This window comes from Capsicum annuum, chromosome 5 (assembly GCF_002878395.1).
Source record: "Capsicum annuum cultivar UCD-10X-F1 chromosome 5, UCD10Xv1.1, whole genome shotgun sequence".
In the NCBI taxonomy this organism is placed as follows: domain Eukaryota; kingdom Viridiplantae; phylum Streptophyta; class Magnoliopsida; order Solanales; family Solanaceae; genus Capsicum; species Capsicum annuum.
In genome coordinates, this window is record NC_061115.1 from 29718842 (window position 1) to 29732611 (window position 13770).

The following is a 13770-nucleotide window of genomic DNA, read 5'->3' on the forward strand; positions in this document are numbered from 1 at the left end:
ATGTAAGCACAAGTGTGTCGAGCAAGGATGCAAATTTAAAAACATTATCCCAAGTAGTCAATGACACATTTGCCCTCGGGGTTTCAAGAAGGACTACACATTCCTTACCCTTAAGAGTACTCTCATCTTTTAAAAAGAGATTTTCATCTTTAGGAGGAATGTTGTCACACCATAGTGGATTAGCATATCGGCTATAGCTTCCAAGGCAAGCTATACCATCATGTTCACCACTTGATGTCATTGATACCACTAGAGCTTTGATACCAAATGATACAAGATTGACCAAGAACACAAAAAACACACACTAAAAACAGTCCACAAGTTCAAGAGAACCGAGGACCCTTTGAGTGACCCATCTCGGATTCAAGATCTACAACAAAAACACAATGTAATGAGGTGATTAACACCTATTTTCAGAGGACAACAAACTAGATTAACAATACGAGAATGAAGAACATGAAGAACAGTAACAATATTATTAAGAACAACAAGCACACGGCTACAAGAAACAAAGGGATAGATAAATAGACTAATAGACTACACAAACATGTAATCTTAAGAACCCAAGAGCCTATTCCACTCTTGGACCCTTAATACCACACACAATGATTCACCTATCTCTTACGTTGAAACAAGAGGGACCTTGATCTCCCAAGCATCCAACGTTTCCAAGCTTGAATCCAACACGAGTGATTCCACACTCAAGTTGATTTCCCTAGTTACTATGTTTCGGCCACGAGGCCATTCTCTCAAGAGAGGGTGTTTCAATGTTACAACTTCCAATATTCAATCAAAACTAAGTAGTAAATGACCTAACATATTCTATTTATAGTAGGTTACAAAAATAGTGTGAAATGTCCAAAAGACCCCTTAGTCAAATGTTTCACTTTAGGCTCCCTTGGAGTGTAGAATGTGGACTGTTTTTGGAGCCTATTTAGGCCCTCCTTTGCACTTCATTTGAACACTCCAAGTCTCGGGTTCAATACATATCATATATGTCCACCTTCATGGTCGTACTCGTATCACTATGCTCGATTCAAGAGAGAAGAATATAAAAACCAAATAGGAATTTGCATTTTAGAATCTCGCAACCTGCAACAATGATACATCATTAGATCAGCTTCCGTTAATCTTCAGGCACTGACAAACTGGTAACTTACCCTTGACAAGACAAGATGGAGAGGTGGATTCATAACTGCAGTCATATTGCTCTTGAAACAAGAATCAATAAGCCAAACTGGAAGAAAGGACAAGAAATTCTAACTCTAGTCTTCATATTATAGTAAAAGATAAAAGAAAGTGAAAATGCACTTGCTTTGTCTTTGAATTTTTATTCAGAAAATTATACATATGGAAGGTCTTTCAACTATGTTTCTTTTGTTCCTGGTCAATGGACTGGTGCTTTGATTATATGGACTTGGCAATCCTCCCCGCATGAGCTAGCTTTCGGGATTAAGTTGGCTCAGGTGTCATGTCTTTACGTGGTATCCCTAACACCAGTTTGAAGAACATACATTATTGTATTTCAGTCATAAAAATGTACAGCTTACCAATCCATTACTATTGACAATGTTGTAGTGTTAACAGGTTTGCCTCATACGATTTTCATTTGCAGCTGTTGCCTAATTAACAAGACAAGCATGGTAAAAACAACAACATACCCAGAGGCTCTAGAAATGAACAGACCTTATAAAGCAAAAGTGAAATTTATGTTTGCAATATTGTTCAGTTCCTTTTTACTTAGTTATTAAGCAGAGTCCTCGTATCACAAACCTTCACAGCTGTGAAGAGACAAAATTACTTGATGCAGTATCCTTTTCCATGGCTATTTAGTTGACAGACATGTTTGCTAACTTCTTTTTCATATTCTTTCACTGCAATGGCAAGCATGGAGCATTTCATAATATCCATAATGTGGGTCTTCTGTTTGCAGTCAATGTTGTTTTCCCTGAAAATGGGAGCATTGCCAATTTGATTAGACCACAAATCATCCATCACCAATAATCCCTGCAAGAGCAAGAACCTTCTTTAAAAGAATGAAACCGACTTCTGTCTCGAACCACAATATCTAATCCGTAGACTTTAGATATCAACTTCATAAAACTATGACAATCCTTGCACACCCTCAAATTCTTTACAATTCGTATGGTGCTTCCCTCACATAACCTTGCCAGACCAAAAGCAACAGCAAGTTTCTCGCTGTGCTTAGACACAGTATCTTCCTTTTCTTCCTCTTCTATATCATGCAAGACACTGCCTACCTCTGGAATATAGCCACCTTCTACTTTAAGTTTTAATATTATCTCACTTAGCCTATTATAAGCTTCCTCGGTAATCTCATTTCGTTTATTATCGCCTGCTACAAAACTGTACATGACCTTGTCCACTTCAATCATGCTCCAACCTGGTATTTTCTTCATATTCTTCTCAGCCATTGATCTCCTCACCATGGCAGCATCCTTCCATTTCCCTGCGAATGCATAAATGTTGGACAGCAAAACATGGTCACCAGAATTGTCTGGATCCAGCTCAGACAGTCTTTCATTTACTTGCTCAGCCAATTCAATGTCACCGAAAAAGCTGCAAGCCCCGAGAAGAGTCCGCCAAATAATGGCATTGGGTTGTATTGGCAGTTGAACCACAAAATTATATGCCTTACGAAGCTGACCAGCCCTACTATACAAATCAACCATACAGCCATAATGCTCAATAGTTGGTTCAATGTTATAAATTCCTGTCATTTTACTGAATAGATCATGGCCTTGTTCAACTAAACCAGCATGACTACATGCATAAAGGACCGAAATAAAAGTGACCCCGTCAGGTCTAGTCCCACATTCTTCCATCTCATGAAAAAGTTTTATCGCCTCTTCACCATATCCTTGCATTGCAAACCCTGCTATCATAGAAGTCCAAGAAACAATACTTTTCTTCCCAGGCATTCTTCGAAAGACAAGATGAGCCATAAACACATTTCCACACTTGGAGTAAGTATCCAAAAGTGCATTGTTCACGGAACTTATCCAAACCAACCCCACTTTCTCTATAAAAGCATGTAATGTTATCCCAAACTCAAATGCCCCAGCTTGAGCACATGCAGATAAAACGCCCGTCAAGCTCACTTCATTCGGCCTATTTCCACTGGCAACCAAATCCCTGAAAAGCCAAAGAGCCTCATCAAAGCAACCACTATGAGCAAATCCAACAATCATAGTACTCCAAGAAACATCATCTCTACTTGGCATCTGCAAGAACAATCCCTCTGCACGCTCAAGTTCCCCGGCTTTCGTATACCCGGCCAGCATCAGATTCCAAGTAGTCAAGTTCTTAAATGGTACAGAAGCAAACAATTTATCTGCACCACTTACATCATTCCCTCGAAAGTATGCTGTAATTATTGAATTCCAAGCGACGACATTTGGTTCAGGTATTTCAACAAACACCTTCCAAGCAAACTCAACAAACCCACATTCACCATACACACTAATCATTGTAGTCCCAACAAAGAGATGGGTATGAAGCCCACGTAGCTTAGCTTGACAGTGCAGCTGAAATCCAGTTCTCAAACACCGCAAATTCGCAGTTGCTTTGAGTACAAAAGCAAACGAGAAACTATCAGGAGGGAAATATGATTTTCGCAGCATTTGAATGAACAAGTGGACTGAATTCATGGGTGAGTCTGATTCGGATTCACCTCGGATGAGGGTGTTGTACATGAAGACGTCTGGCGGCTTTGGATTGTAGACATGGAGACGCCGAGCGTAATCAATAGCATCAGAAATTTGAAAGGCACAAACAAGTAGGAGTTTTCCCGCGATTAATGGGTTTGATTCAAGCCCCGATTTGCAAACCAACGCGTGGATTTGCTTCAGCTTTCCCAGTGTTCTGCAGTTGCTTAATAGGGAAAAACACAACTTCTCTGTCCTGCTCATTTTTGGACCACAAAATGAGTTACGCTCTCTATTTCACTTCATTTAAGAAACAATTAGTATACATACATACCTTCATTGTGAATATAATGCTAACAGATTAAGAAACAGATATAATTGTAACAATCTTGTCTTTTGAATTTTGATCATTGTGAATATAATGCTAACAGATTAAGAAACAACACTAACATAACTTCATGATAACATGAAACAAGTTGAACCACAAAAAAATTTGAACACATTTTGCCAAAATTCATATTGAACACGAGCTTTTTTAACTCCAACATCTATTTGTCTTTTCTGAGTTGGTTGCAAGAAGCGAAAGAGAAACCCTTTAAATACTGTCGTCCTCAAATATTATCAACCTGACAAATCAAAATACAATCCCCACTAAGATGAGAAAAACTTGAATTGTTTGTGTCAGCTATATTTGGGGTTTGAAATAATGACAAATACTTTTTGTTAAATATGTTTCTTGTTACATGAATTTTTTTCATATTTTTTTAAATATATAACAAATTTTAAAAATATGACAAACAAATTAAAATAGATGAAAAAAATAAAAGCAAAGGAAAGGATCAATGAAGTTGTGCCAAAGAAGACAGATTAATCTTTAAATTTTTTAAGTTATTAATTATTGTAATGTATAGTAATTTTTTTACCTAATTATATGAAATATATAATAGATTATATATTATTTTTTTAGATATTTTAAATTGTTAACTACTGTAATCTATAGCAGTTTTTATATAATTTTGAAATAAATATATCACTCTCCTTGTCTAAAATTTTGTGGCATTGATAGTCAATTATAATTTTTAAATAATTTATTTTTTAATTATTATGATTTACAATACATTCTTTTCTATTTCAATTTAAGTGGTCAAATGCTTAAATGACCATAATAATTAATTAGATGTGATATAGTAAAATCACGATTGAAGCATCAAAGCAGAGATGTCTTAAAAGACTTATAATAACTAATTAGAAGTGATATAATAAAATTACTATAAAAAATACTTGTGATAAAAAAATTAAGTGAATCTCATATAATACGTCAAGTTAATTTAGCATTCAATATTATTAGTTTTTTTTAATATTTAGATGACTTTATAATAATTTTGTAATACTTAAATGACTTATAATAATTAATTAGGGGCGATATAGTAATACGAAGGTTGAAGCATTTGAAGTAGACATACCATAAATATTTAACTTTTAAAAAAAATATTATTAATTTTTCAATACATAAATGACATATAATAATTAATTGGGGGTGATATAATAAAATCACAGAGCAAGCAACTGAATGGTCGACAAGGAGAACGACTGAAGCTGCTGAAACTCCCTCTTATATACATTTCAGCATGAAATATTATTAATTTTTTAATATTTATATGACTTTATAATAATTTTATAATACTTAAATGACTCATAAGAATTAATTAGGGATAATATAGTAATATTACGATTGAAGCAGTTGAAGAGGACATCATAAATATTTAGTTAACTTTTTTTGAAATATTATTAATTTTTTTAATATAAAAATGACATATAATAATTATTTAGGGGTAATATAATAAAATTACGGAATAAACAGTTTTCAATCGGCAAGCAGAACGACGGGAAGATGCTGGCAGCTGCTTCAACTGCCTCTTATTATATATATTCTATAATATAGAAATAAGAGAATTTATCAAGAAATGGTATAAAAAGGGTGATTTAACATGTCTCTTATCAGCCACTTTTCTTATTGTAACTTGACAAAGCAAAAGAAGCATTCAAAAGAGCTTAAAATCTTTAATTTGAGGAATATTTAATCTCTAAATTAAGGAAAAAATATAACTTTATGATTGAAGAATAAAATTTAACTCAGTGAAATGAGGGAAAAAATTTAACTTTTTGAACTGACAAAATTTGGAAAACCAACATTTTCATTTACCCAAAATTTTTTTTGGTTTAATACATCTCGCAAAAAATAAAGTTGTCAAAAAACTTCTAAGTCATCAATAAGAAAAATTGTCACTCTCTCGGTGCTTTCTCTTGTACCTTTGATCGATAATTTGACAGCGTTTGACAGGATAGCATACCATATGATTCTCAAATAGAACATAAGACCTAGAAAGGCAAACTTCAAAAGTTTTCAACGGAAAAGTTTGATATTCGGGTGATTGAAGTCAAAGACGAAACTCTTCTTTTCTATATTCATCACTACCACCCGACAATCTTCTTACTCTAATATCCAATATAGAAACTACCCACCAGATCTTCTTTACTCCAAATATGTGATATTTTGAGAACATCAGAACTAACCTTTGAATTAAAAAATGATGATGATATTTCTGGGCCTTAGTGTGAGAATGCCTAATCATAACTCTGGGTTTCCTTGTCATTATTTCCCGTAAGTATTAAAGTGAGATATGAAAAATAATGCAAGTGTATATAAAGACGTTTTACTCAGAAGTATTTTAGGTAAAATGACTCAAAATATTTTACCATTGTCATCTTTTAGTTCCAGTTTTCAACACTATAAAAAGTGCAACAAAAACTCTTGATTTAGGTATTAAAAGGCCATAGTTTGTTGAAGTCTTGAGGCACACATTGTTTTGTTACATGATGGTAATCATTTTAGCAAATACAACTTAACGGATAAATTCAACATAGTTTAGTAAAGAAGCTATTAATTTAATCACTTTCAAAAGTAAATAAAACCAAGTCAAATATGGAATAACCTATACGTAGGTGCACGCTCATCTTGTAACCCAAATTGATTCAAGTCCAAGACATGTTGTCAAAGGGACTCTTAAGCCCTGAAATAAGGCGCAAACGATGTTGAGCGCTTCACTTTGCTTCGCTCGGTGATTGAACTTCAATTCTTAGTGGTAATTTAGATTTTGATATTCAAGTGTTTAGACTTGAGAATCAGTAGTTAAGAAGAAGTATCAAGTAGTAAATAGTTGACGTATTTGAAAAGGGAAGCAATTGTGTAATGCCCCAAAAGTACCCCCTGGACGTCACACGGTGCCTAGGACTACGAATAGCCCCAAGCTAATCCATGATATTTATTCATCTTGAAACTCAAATAGAAAGTGAACTAACATACATACGAATACTAAAGGAAAACAACTTATTATCTTAATCTCAACTTGTAATTCGAAAATCTCGAATAATCTCTTTAAACTAAAAAATGTATCGTCTAACAAGCCTCTACTGCTAACTAGAGAGTCACTGGGACAGACCCCAGTTGACCCGAATAATAACTGAAATCAAGTAACTAAAGTAATATTCATGAACATCTGGGGATTTTGATAAGTTAGGTCCCCGGACTATAAGGACTCACCAAATATCGAGATACAAGAGGTGATGCCCGTAATATTGTGTTGCTGGAAATGAGCCCCAGAGCCTACATTATAAGACAATGTAGCATATAGAAATATATGTGGGTCAGTACTTCTGGGATGTACGGAGATATGGGGATAAATGCAATAAACAAAACAGAAACTAAATGTATTTTCAAATCATGCATGCTAAGTATAAAGGACTCACCTTGGTCATGTATACTTCTGAAAACTGAGAAATCATAAGAAACATGAATATTAAAGCATAATGAATAAGCTTAGTGAGTCATTACACTTAGTTTCTAAAACCTTTACTTTTATTCTTTCTTATGGGAGATTCTTAAAACCGACATAAACCATGTGAGCTACCAAGGAGTCCAACGTCTTACCCACGTTGGAGAGAGTTGTCCTACCCTTGCCATCGAAATAGAATCTAAAAGTGATCACTAAACTTCATCTATATTGGAAAAAGAAGACATTCGCCGGCAAGGTCCCTTAAACCTACGGTGGATCGGAGTTTTTAAAAATTAGGATACGCTTATCCATATTCCCTTATCGGTTACTCCCAAATTTATATATGTGTATATATATATATATATATATTCTCATACTTAGAAAATCCATCTTAAAATAGTATATAGGTTTGTAATTAGAAACCAATTATGCTTCTCTTGCTTAAATCTTACCCAATGGGTGAAATTACGGATTTTAAATCTTGGATGTGATCATAAGATCAAAACTAGACTTTAATCAAGTTGCCATAATTGTAAATTGAACTTATAAGCTTGAACTTCTTGTACTCCATAACTTAAGCTCAAATCCTTAAATTCATGCATCATGCCTTAGAAACTTCATATCAAAATACCATGCTTAAACTTAAGTTAGAATCTTTCGTCAATTCATCAAACTTTCAGTCAAGATAATGAAAATCATATCATAATAGTAACAATGCAGGTCAAAACATGAACAAAGGTTATCTCTTGTGAAATTCAATCTATGATGATACCATAAATTTAAGAATATGAGAATTGGGCATGAACCCTAATTGAAATCATATAAATTCAACTTTAAAAATCAATTTTTTGGGCACAAAAATAAAATATTATCCTTGCTCAAACCCCACGTACCTGGATTTGCTTGACTTTCTTGAAGGAAACTTAGACTTGGGGACTTGAGAGATGACTTTGATGAAGAAACCCTAGCCTTATTGTTCTTTAGAGTGGGAGCAGAAAAAATGTCATTAAGTGATTGAGAATGGGAAAGAAATAACGTCTCTTTTATGTTTTAAGTCATGGGTTGAAAGTTTCAAGAGGAGAAAAGACTAAAGGCTCCGTTAAATGAAAAAATAGAAACTTGATCGTCAATCATCAAGGGTCATCTCACGACTCGTAACGTCTGGCTACGAGTTGGCCGACTCGTTGCCTTGGCTACAACAAGATGGATGCGCACTGGCCTGAATACGAGTCGTAAGATATGACTCGTAACAAGTCATTACGACTTGTTGCAATCACTCTAATCTGGTCAGAGACTTGGGGATCCTACCCTACTGACATTACGACTCTAACAATACGACTCACCTCTTGTAACGACTCCTAGGGGCGAGTCGTTATGTGACCAGAAACATTAGGATTTTTTTCACTGAACTGATTATGACTGGACTATACAACTCGTATAGTCCCACTACGACTATTTGGGTTCAGTCGTAACCAAAGCAGAACCTCAATCACCCCACCCTGTCTTGACTACGATTACATCTCACGACTTGTTGAGTGAGTCGTAGGTTCCACTGTGAACTTAAAGATACAGGATATTACAAATTGAATGCTAATTTTACACAAAGGAATGTTAATTTTTAAATTAACTTATAGAAAAGATTCTAAGGACCTATTTGGATTAACTTATTTAAAGTGTTCAAAATAGATTTTAAGAAATTTTGAATTGAAATTTTTTTTTTCTATTTAACTAACCATACAAGCATCTAAGCTCAAAATAAGAATAAATTCAGCAATTCATACATTGCAAAATGTTTCGCCTCACTTCGGTCAAATCGGCCAGCTTGATTGTGTAGTCTAAAGCTTTTGTGTCAGAAAGTAGGGAGGCATCATCATCTTCATTTTTCTCTCTTGTTTCAATGTTAGAAGTGTCATGCCGTTGAAGCTTCTTAGACTCTTCATGCTCATCTCCCTCCGAAAGAAATCAACACTATATTTCTCTTAGATCTCCCACTTCATAAAGCTCATCATTTACCTGTTTATCATTTAACTTAGCCAAGCGTTCTACAACAGTATAGCTTACTAATACATATTTCATTTCTTTGAGATAGTGGTTGTCCCTTAAATGAAGGAAAAAATAAAAATATTAACCCTTCATACACTGACAGAATCATAATATTTACATCTCATGAATGCATGTCTAAAAACCCTGAATGTTGATGCTTCTTTATTAAAGACAACTTCTCCCTGCAAGGTTGTTCTTCTCTAGTTTAATAATCTCCACCAACCACTCTTATCTAAAGGTGAAAAAGATTATTATGTATAGAGGAAACTCCATATGGAAGGATAAAGCAATTTCCAAGGGGAAGACTACTGAAATACAAACACAATTTGATTCTTATAAGCACATGTACCTATATATAGCTGCAGTGTAAATAAGCTCATTACTCTAGTATTTCATATAATAGTTTTGAAGTGTTCTCGCAAACAAAACTCTTAAGTCATAAATCTCTTGAGCAGTCCTCCACAATTGACATAACAGTTATGCTTTAAAAATATATGAAAGCCAAACACATATACATATGCTGAACTTCAGCAAACTATAAAAAAAATAAGACACTCCTGTCCCATTTTATGTGTCATAGATTAATCGGACACGGAGTTTAAAATATAAGTAAAGACTTGATATTTTTTATCAAATTGATCTTTATTAAAATAATGTACTATTATTATTATTTTTAATTAAGTGAGATCAATAAGGACAAAAGTGGAACGAAAAGGTGACATTCTTTTTGGGACGACCAAAAAAAAAATGATGACACATAAAATGAAATGAAGGGAGGATTAAAAGCAATCAGTTTCACCTCATGATTCATTCAAACAGAAAAATCAAAAAACTTGGCACTAGTTTGCAAACCTCACATATCATACAATAAAAAATCCTATGACGTACGAACCGCCATCCGTTTCCAACTGTAATAGAGAAGAATGTCATTGTTCACTCATTTGTCAATCCACCGCACTCAATTTCTCTCCTAATCTATTAATATAAAGCCAACATTTTATATCCTATGAATCTACAACACTCACATAAAGCACTGGGGAAATCAACATTTGCATTTACCTATTTTTTTTTAGTTTAATACATCTTGCATAAGACAAAGTTGTCAAAAAATTTCTAACTAAGTTATCAATAAGAAAAATTTCAACTCTCTCAGTGCTTTCTCTTGTACCTTTGGCCGATAATTTAACAGTGTTTGAAAGGATAGTGTGGCATATTATTCTCAAAATAGAATTATCAGACCTAGAAAGACAAATTTCAGAAGTTTGCAAAGGAAACGTTTGACATTCAGGTAGCTGAAAGTCAAAACCTAAACTCTTCTTTTCCATATTCATCACTAACACCCCACAATCTTCTTTACTCCAACACCTAATATAGCAACTATCCATCGGATCTTCTCCACTCCAAAAAATGACATTTTGAGAATATCAATAGTGCCTAATTTTTAATTAACACGAATTGATGCAGGGCGATGTCGACTCAGTAGCGCCTAAATATAGTAGGACTTAATGCCATATTGAGTAGTGTCCGTCTCTATCTTAATCGGAACAGTAAGAAAGTGTAATATCAGTCGCCATCTTGCAGAAAAATACCCCTATAATAAATGAAAATAATAATAAAAAAAGAATAATATAAAAGGAAGAGACCCTCTCCTAAATCAATATATGCATAAACAAATCGCCACTTCACAAGGTAAAATTTCAGAATCTAAAAGCATGCAAAATGCTATCTGAAATTCAACTTTTTTGTTCAAAATTCATTCATAATTCATAATGTGAAAACTAATTTGGAAACTACCTCTTACGCACGATTGTTCCCTTTTCCTCGACCCACCTACTCTTTTAAAAACCATGAAATAAAAAATTCTTCACCATTATATACCAATTAAATGGATAACAATATTGAATAATACAAAATATATTTCACAAATTAAGTCATAAGAATCGTCGTTGTACTTTATTCAATTTGATATAATTACGCCAAAATTATATTCAAATACCAAAATGATGAAAATCAACAATGATGTCATAAGACACCCTTAAAAAAGTTGATAATTCTTGAAAAGATGGAAAAAAAATTGTCTTCCCATGAAAAAAAAACTCTTGAACTGCACGCACCTTTTGCTATTTCATCTTTTATCCGAATAAATATTGTTGAAAATTTCTTTTCTCTGTTTATCATATGATACATTTGCTTCCAAATTTCACATCTCTTTTGTGAATTACAATTTGTGTTGTTGCGATTTTGGTACAGTCAAAGGCTTCAACAATAACATAATTTTTTTTTTTAGTCTTTTGTATTGGGATTTGCTGATGAAGTTGCAATAAAATTGTTTTTAGTAGATTCCTCAATTTGAAAATTGTTATTATTAATTGAAATTAAAGGGTGTGGCTGAATCGTAGGTGGTTGACCATAGTGTTGGGTTCGAAATTGAGAGGCGTCATGCTGAAGCTTAAAATTTGTAAACCATAGAGATAATAAATCAGATGACAAAAAAAATATAATACTAAAAATATATTATTGATATGGTTGGTCAAACGACCTTCATATTAAAAACTAATATTGGAAAAATATGAAATCTACTGGGAGGAATCTCCCCTTAAACAAGACTCTTAAATGACTACATTGTAGATGTTAATGTGTTATTGTATGAGAAGGGGGGTCTTCTATTTATAAAGTTTTAAAACCTTTCTTCCAAGAAAGTGATTTGCCAAATATGAAAAAGTTTTATATTTTCCTTTTAGAAAACATAAAAGTAATTGTGATACTATTTTTATTTTCCTTCAATAGAAAATTAAAACTTAATTTTGGTAAGAAAATCAGGACAAAACCACTAACAAATCTTCCTTTTTTGGCTTGATTTTCTAGCAAAATATTCTTGATCTTCTTTTTTCTCACGATCTTCATATATCACTTCAGCTTACCATGATTAAAAGTTGATATGAATTAAAAATTGGAGCCTTATGTGTTAAAAATAAAAGCATGCGTTGACATTATTAGAACCCTTTGTTATAAGTGAATAGAGCTAAAAGTGGATCCTTGTGCATTGAAAGTGAGCACAGGTTAACAGTGGAGCTCATGTGTTAAAAGTTTACGCACGAGTTGAAAGGAGTTCAAGCGTTGAAAGTAAGCAAGGGTTACAAGTTGGAGCCCATAAGCCCGGTTGAAAATTGATTTTGTTTAGAGATGAAGCAGCAGGATTATTGAAAATATTATTGAAAGATATCACCACATGTAGTATTGGGATTTTTTTGACAATTTTTTTTTATTATCGACAAGTTGGTTGCAATTTGATTTGAAATCGCTTTGAACATGTCTTTAGTCTCATTTCACCAAACCATTAGATCTTTGAACCATAGGCTCTAATACCACTTGTTGAGTTCGAAATTGAGAGGGTGTCATGCAAAAGTTTAAAGTTTACAAATCATAGAGATAATAAATCAGATGACAAAAAAATATAATACTAAAAATATATTATTGATATGGTTGGTCAAACGACCTTCATATTAAAAACTAATATTGAAAAAATATAAAATCTACTGGGAGAAATCTCCTTCTAAACAAAACTCGTAAGCGATCACATTGTGGATACTAATGTGTTATTATATGAGAAGGAAAATCTTCTATTTATAGAGTTTCAAAATCTTTCCTCCAAGAAAGTGATTTGTCAAATATGAAAAAGTTTTTTATTTTTCTGTAATACCCTGTGTCTTTAAAGTTCATTGTGAAACTTACAACTCACTCATCAAGTCGTAAAGACTCGTTATGAGTCGAGAGATGTAATCATAGTCAAGACAGTGTGGGGTGGTTGAGGTTCTACTTTAGTTATAACTCATGCTAAGCAAGTCATAGTGAGACTATACGAGTCGTATAGTGGGATTCGTAGAGACAACAGTGTAGGATCCCCAAGTTTTTGTTCAGGTTACGATTGAAGGACATGAGTTGTATTGACTGACTACGAGTCGTAAGGTACAACTCGTAGCCAGATTAGTAAGTACCCTTCCTGTTATTGCCAAGGCTACGAGTTAATGGGAAGACTCGTAAACAGATATCACTAGTCGTAAGACGACACGAGACGACCGACGATCAAGTTTCTATTTGTTCAGTTAAGGAGATTTTTGATCTTTTTTCCTTTTAAAACTCCCAACCCACGACTTAAAACATACAAGAAATGTTATTTTTTTCATTTTCAATCACTTAACAATGTTCCTTCTTCTCTCTCTCCCTCA

At 33.6% G+C, this 13770-nt stretch overlaps 1 protein-coding gene across 4 annotated transcripts; it reads right to left on the reverse strand.

The window, feature by feature from the left end:
- Positions 1 to 457: 457 nt before the first annotated feature.
- On the reverse strand, positions 458 to 4367 carry LOC107870550 (pentatricopeptide repeat-containing protein At1g74630). Of its 4 annotated transcripts, XR_007055492.1 has the most exons (3): positions 4003 to 4367; positions 1774 to 3924; positions 501 to 1092 (listed from the first exon to the last, which is right to left on the reverse strand). XR_007055492.1 is itself a non-coding variant. In XM_016717117.2 (2 exons), exons 1-2 carry the CDS (start codon positions 3930 to 3932, stop codon positions 1995 to 1997), a joined length of 1830 nt encoding a protein of 609 aa, XP_016572603.2. In that variant the 5' UTR covers positions 3933 to 4367; the 3' UTR covers positions 1296 to 1994. The 4 variants fall into 4 exon arrangements, 2 of the variants coding, with proteins under 2 accessions (XP_016572603.2, XP_047268601.1); XR_007055491.1 differs by having other exon boundaries at positions 458 to 1092; positions 1774 to 4367; XM_016717117.2 differs by lacking the exon at positions 501 to 1092 and having other exon boundaries at positions 1296 to 3586; positions 3695 to 4367.
- Between the last annotated feature and the right edge of the window lie 9403 nt (positions 4368 to 13770).

What these genes read in the sequence shown, in the direction of transcription:
- LOC107870550 (XM_047412645.1), bottom strand. Translation starts at nt 3,932, where the DNA reads ATGAGCAGGACAGAGAAGTTGTGTTTTTCCCTATTAAGCAACTGCAGA.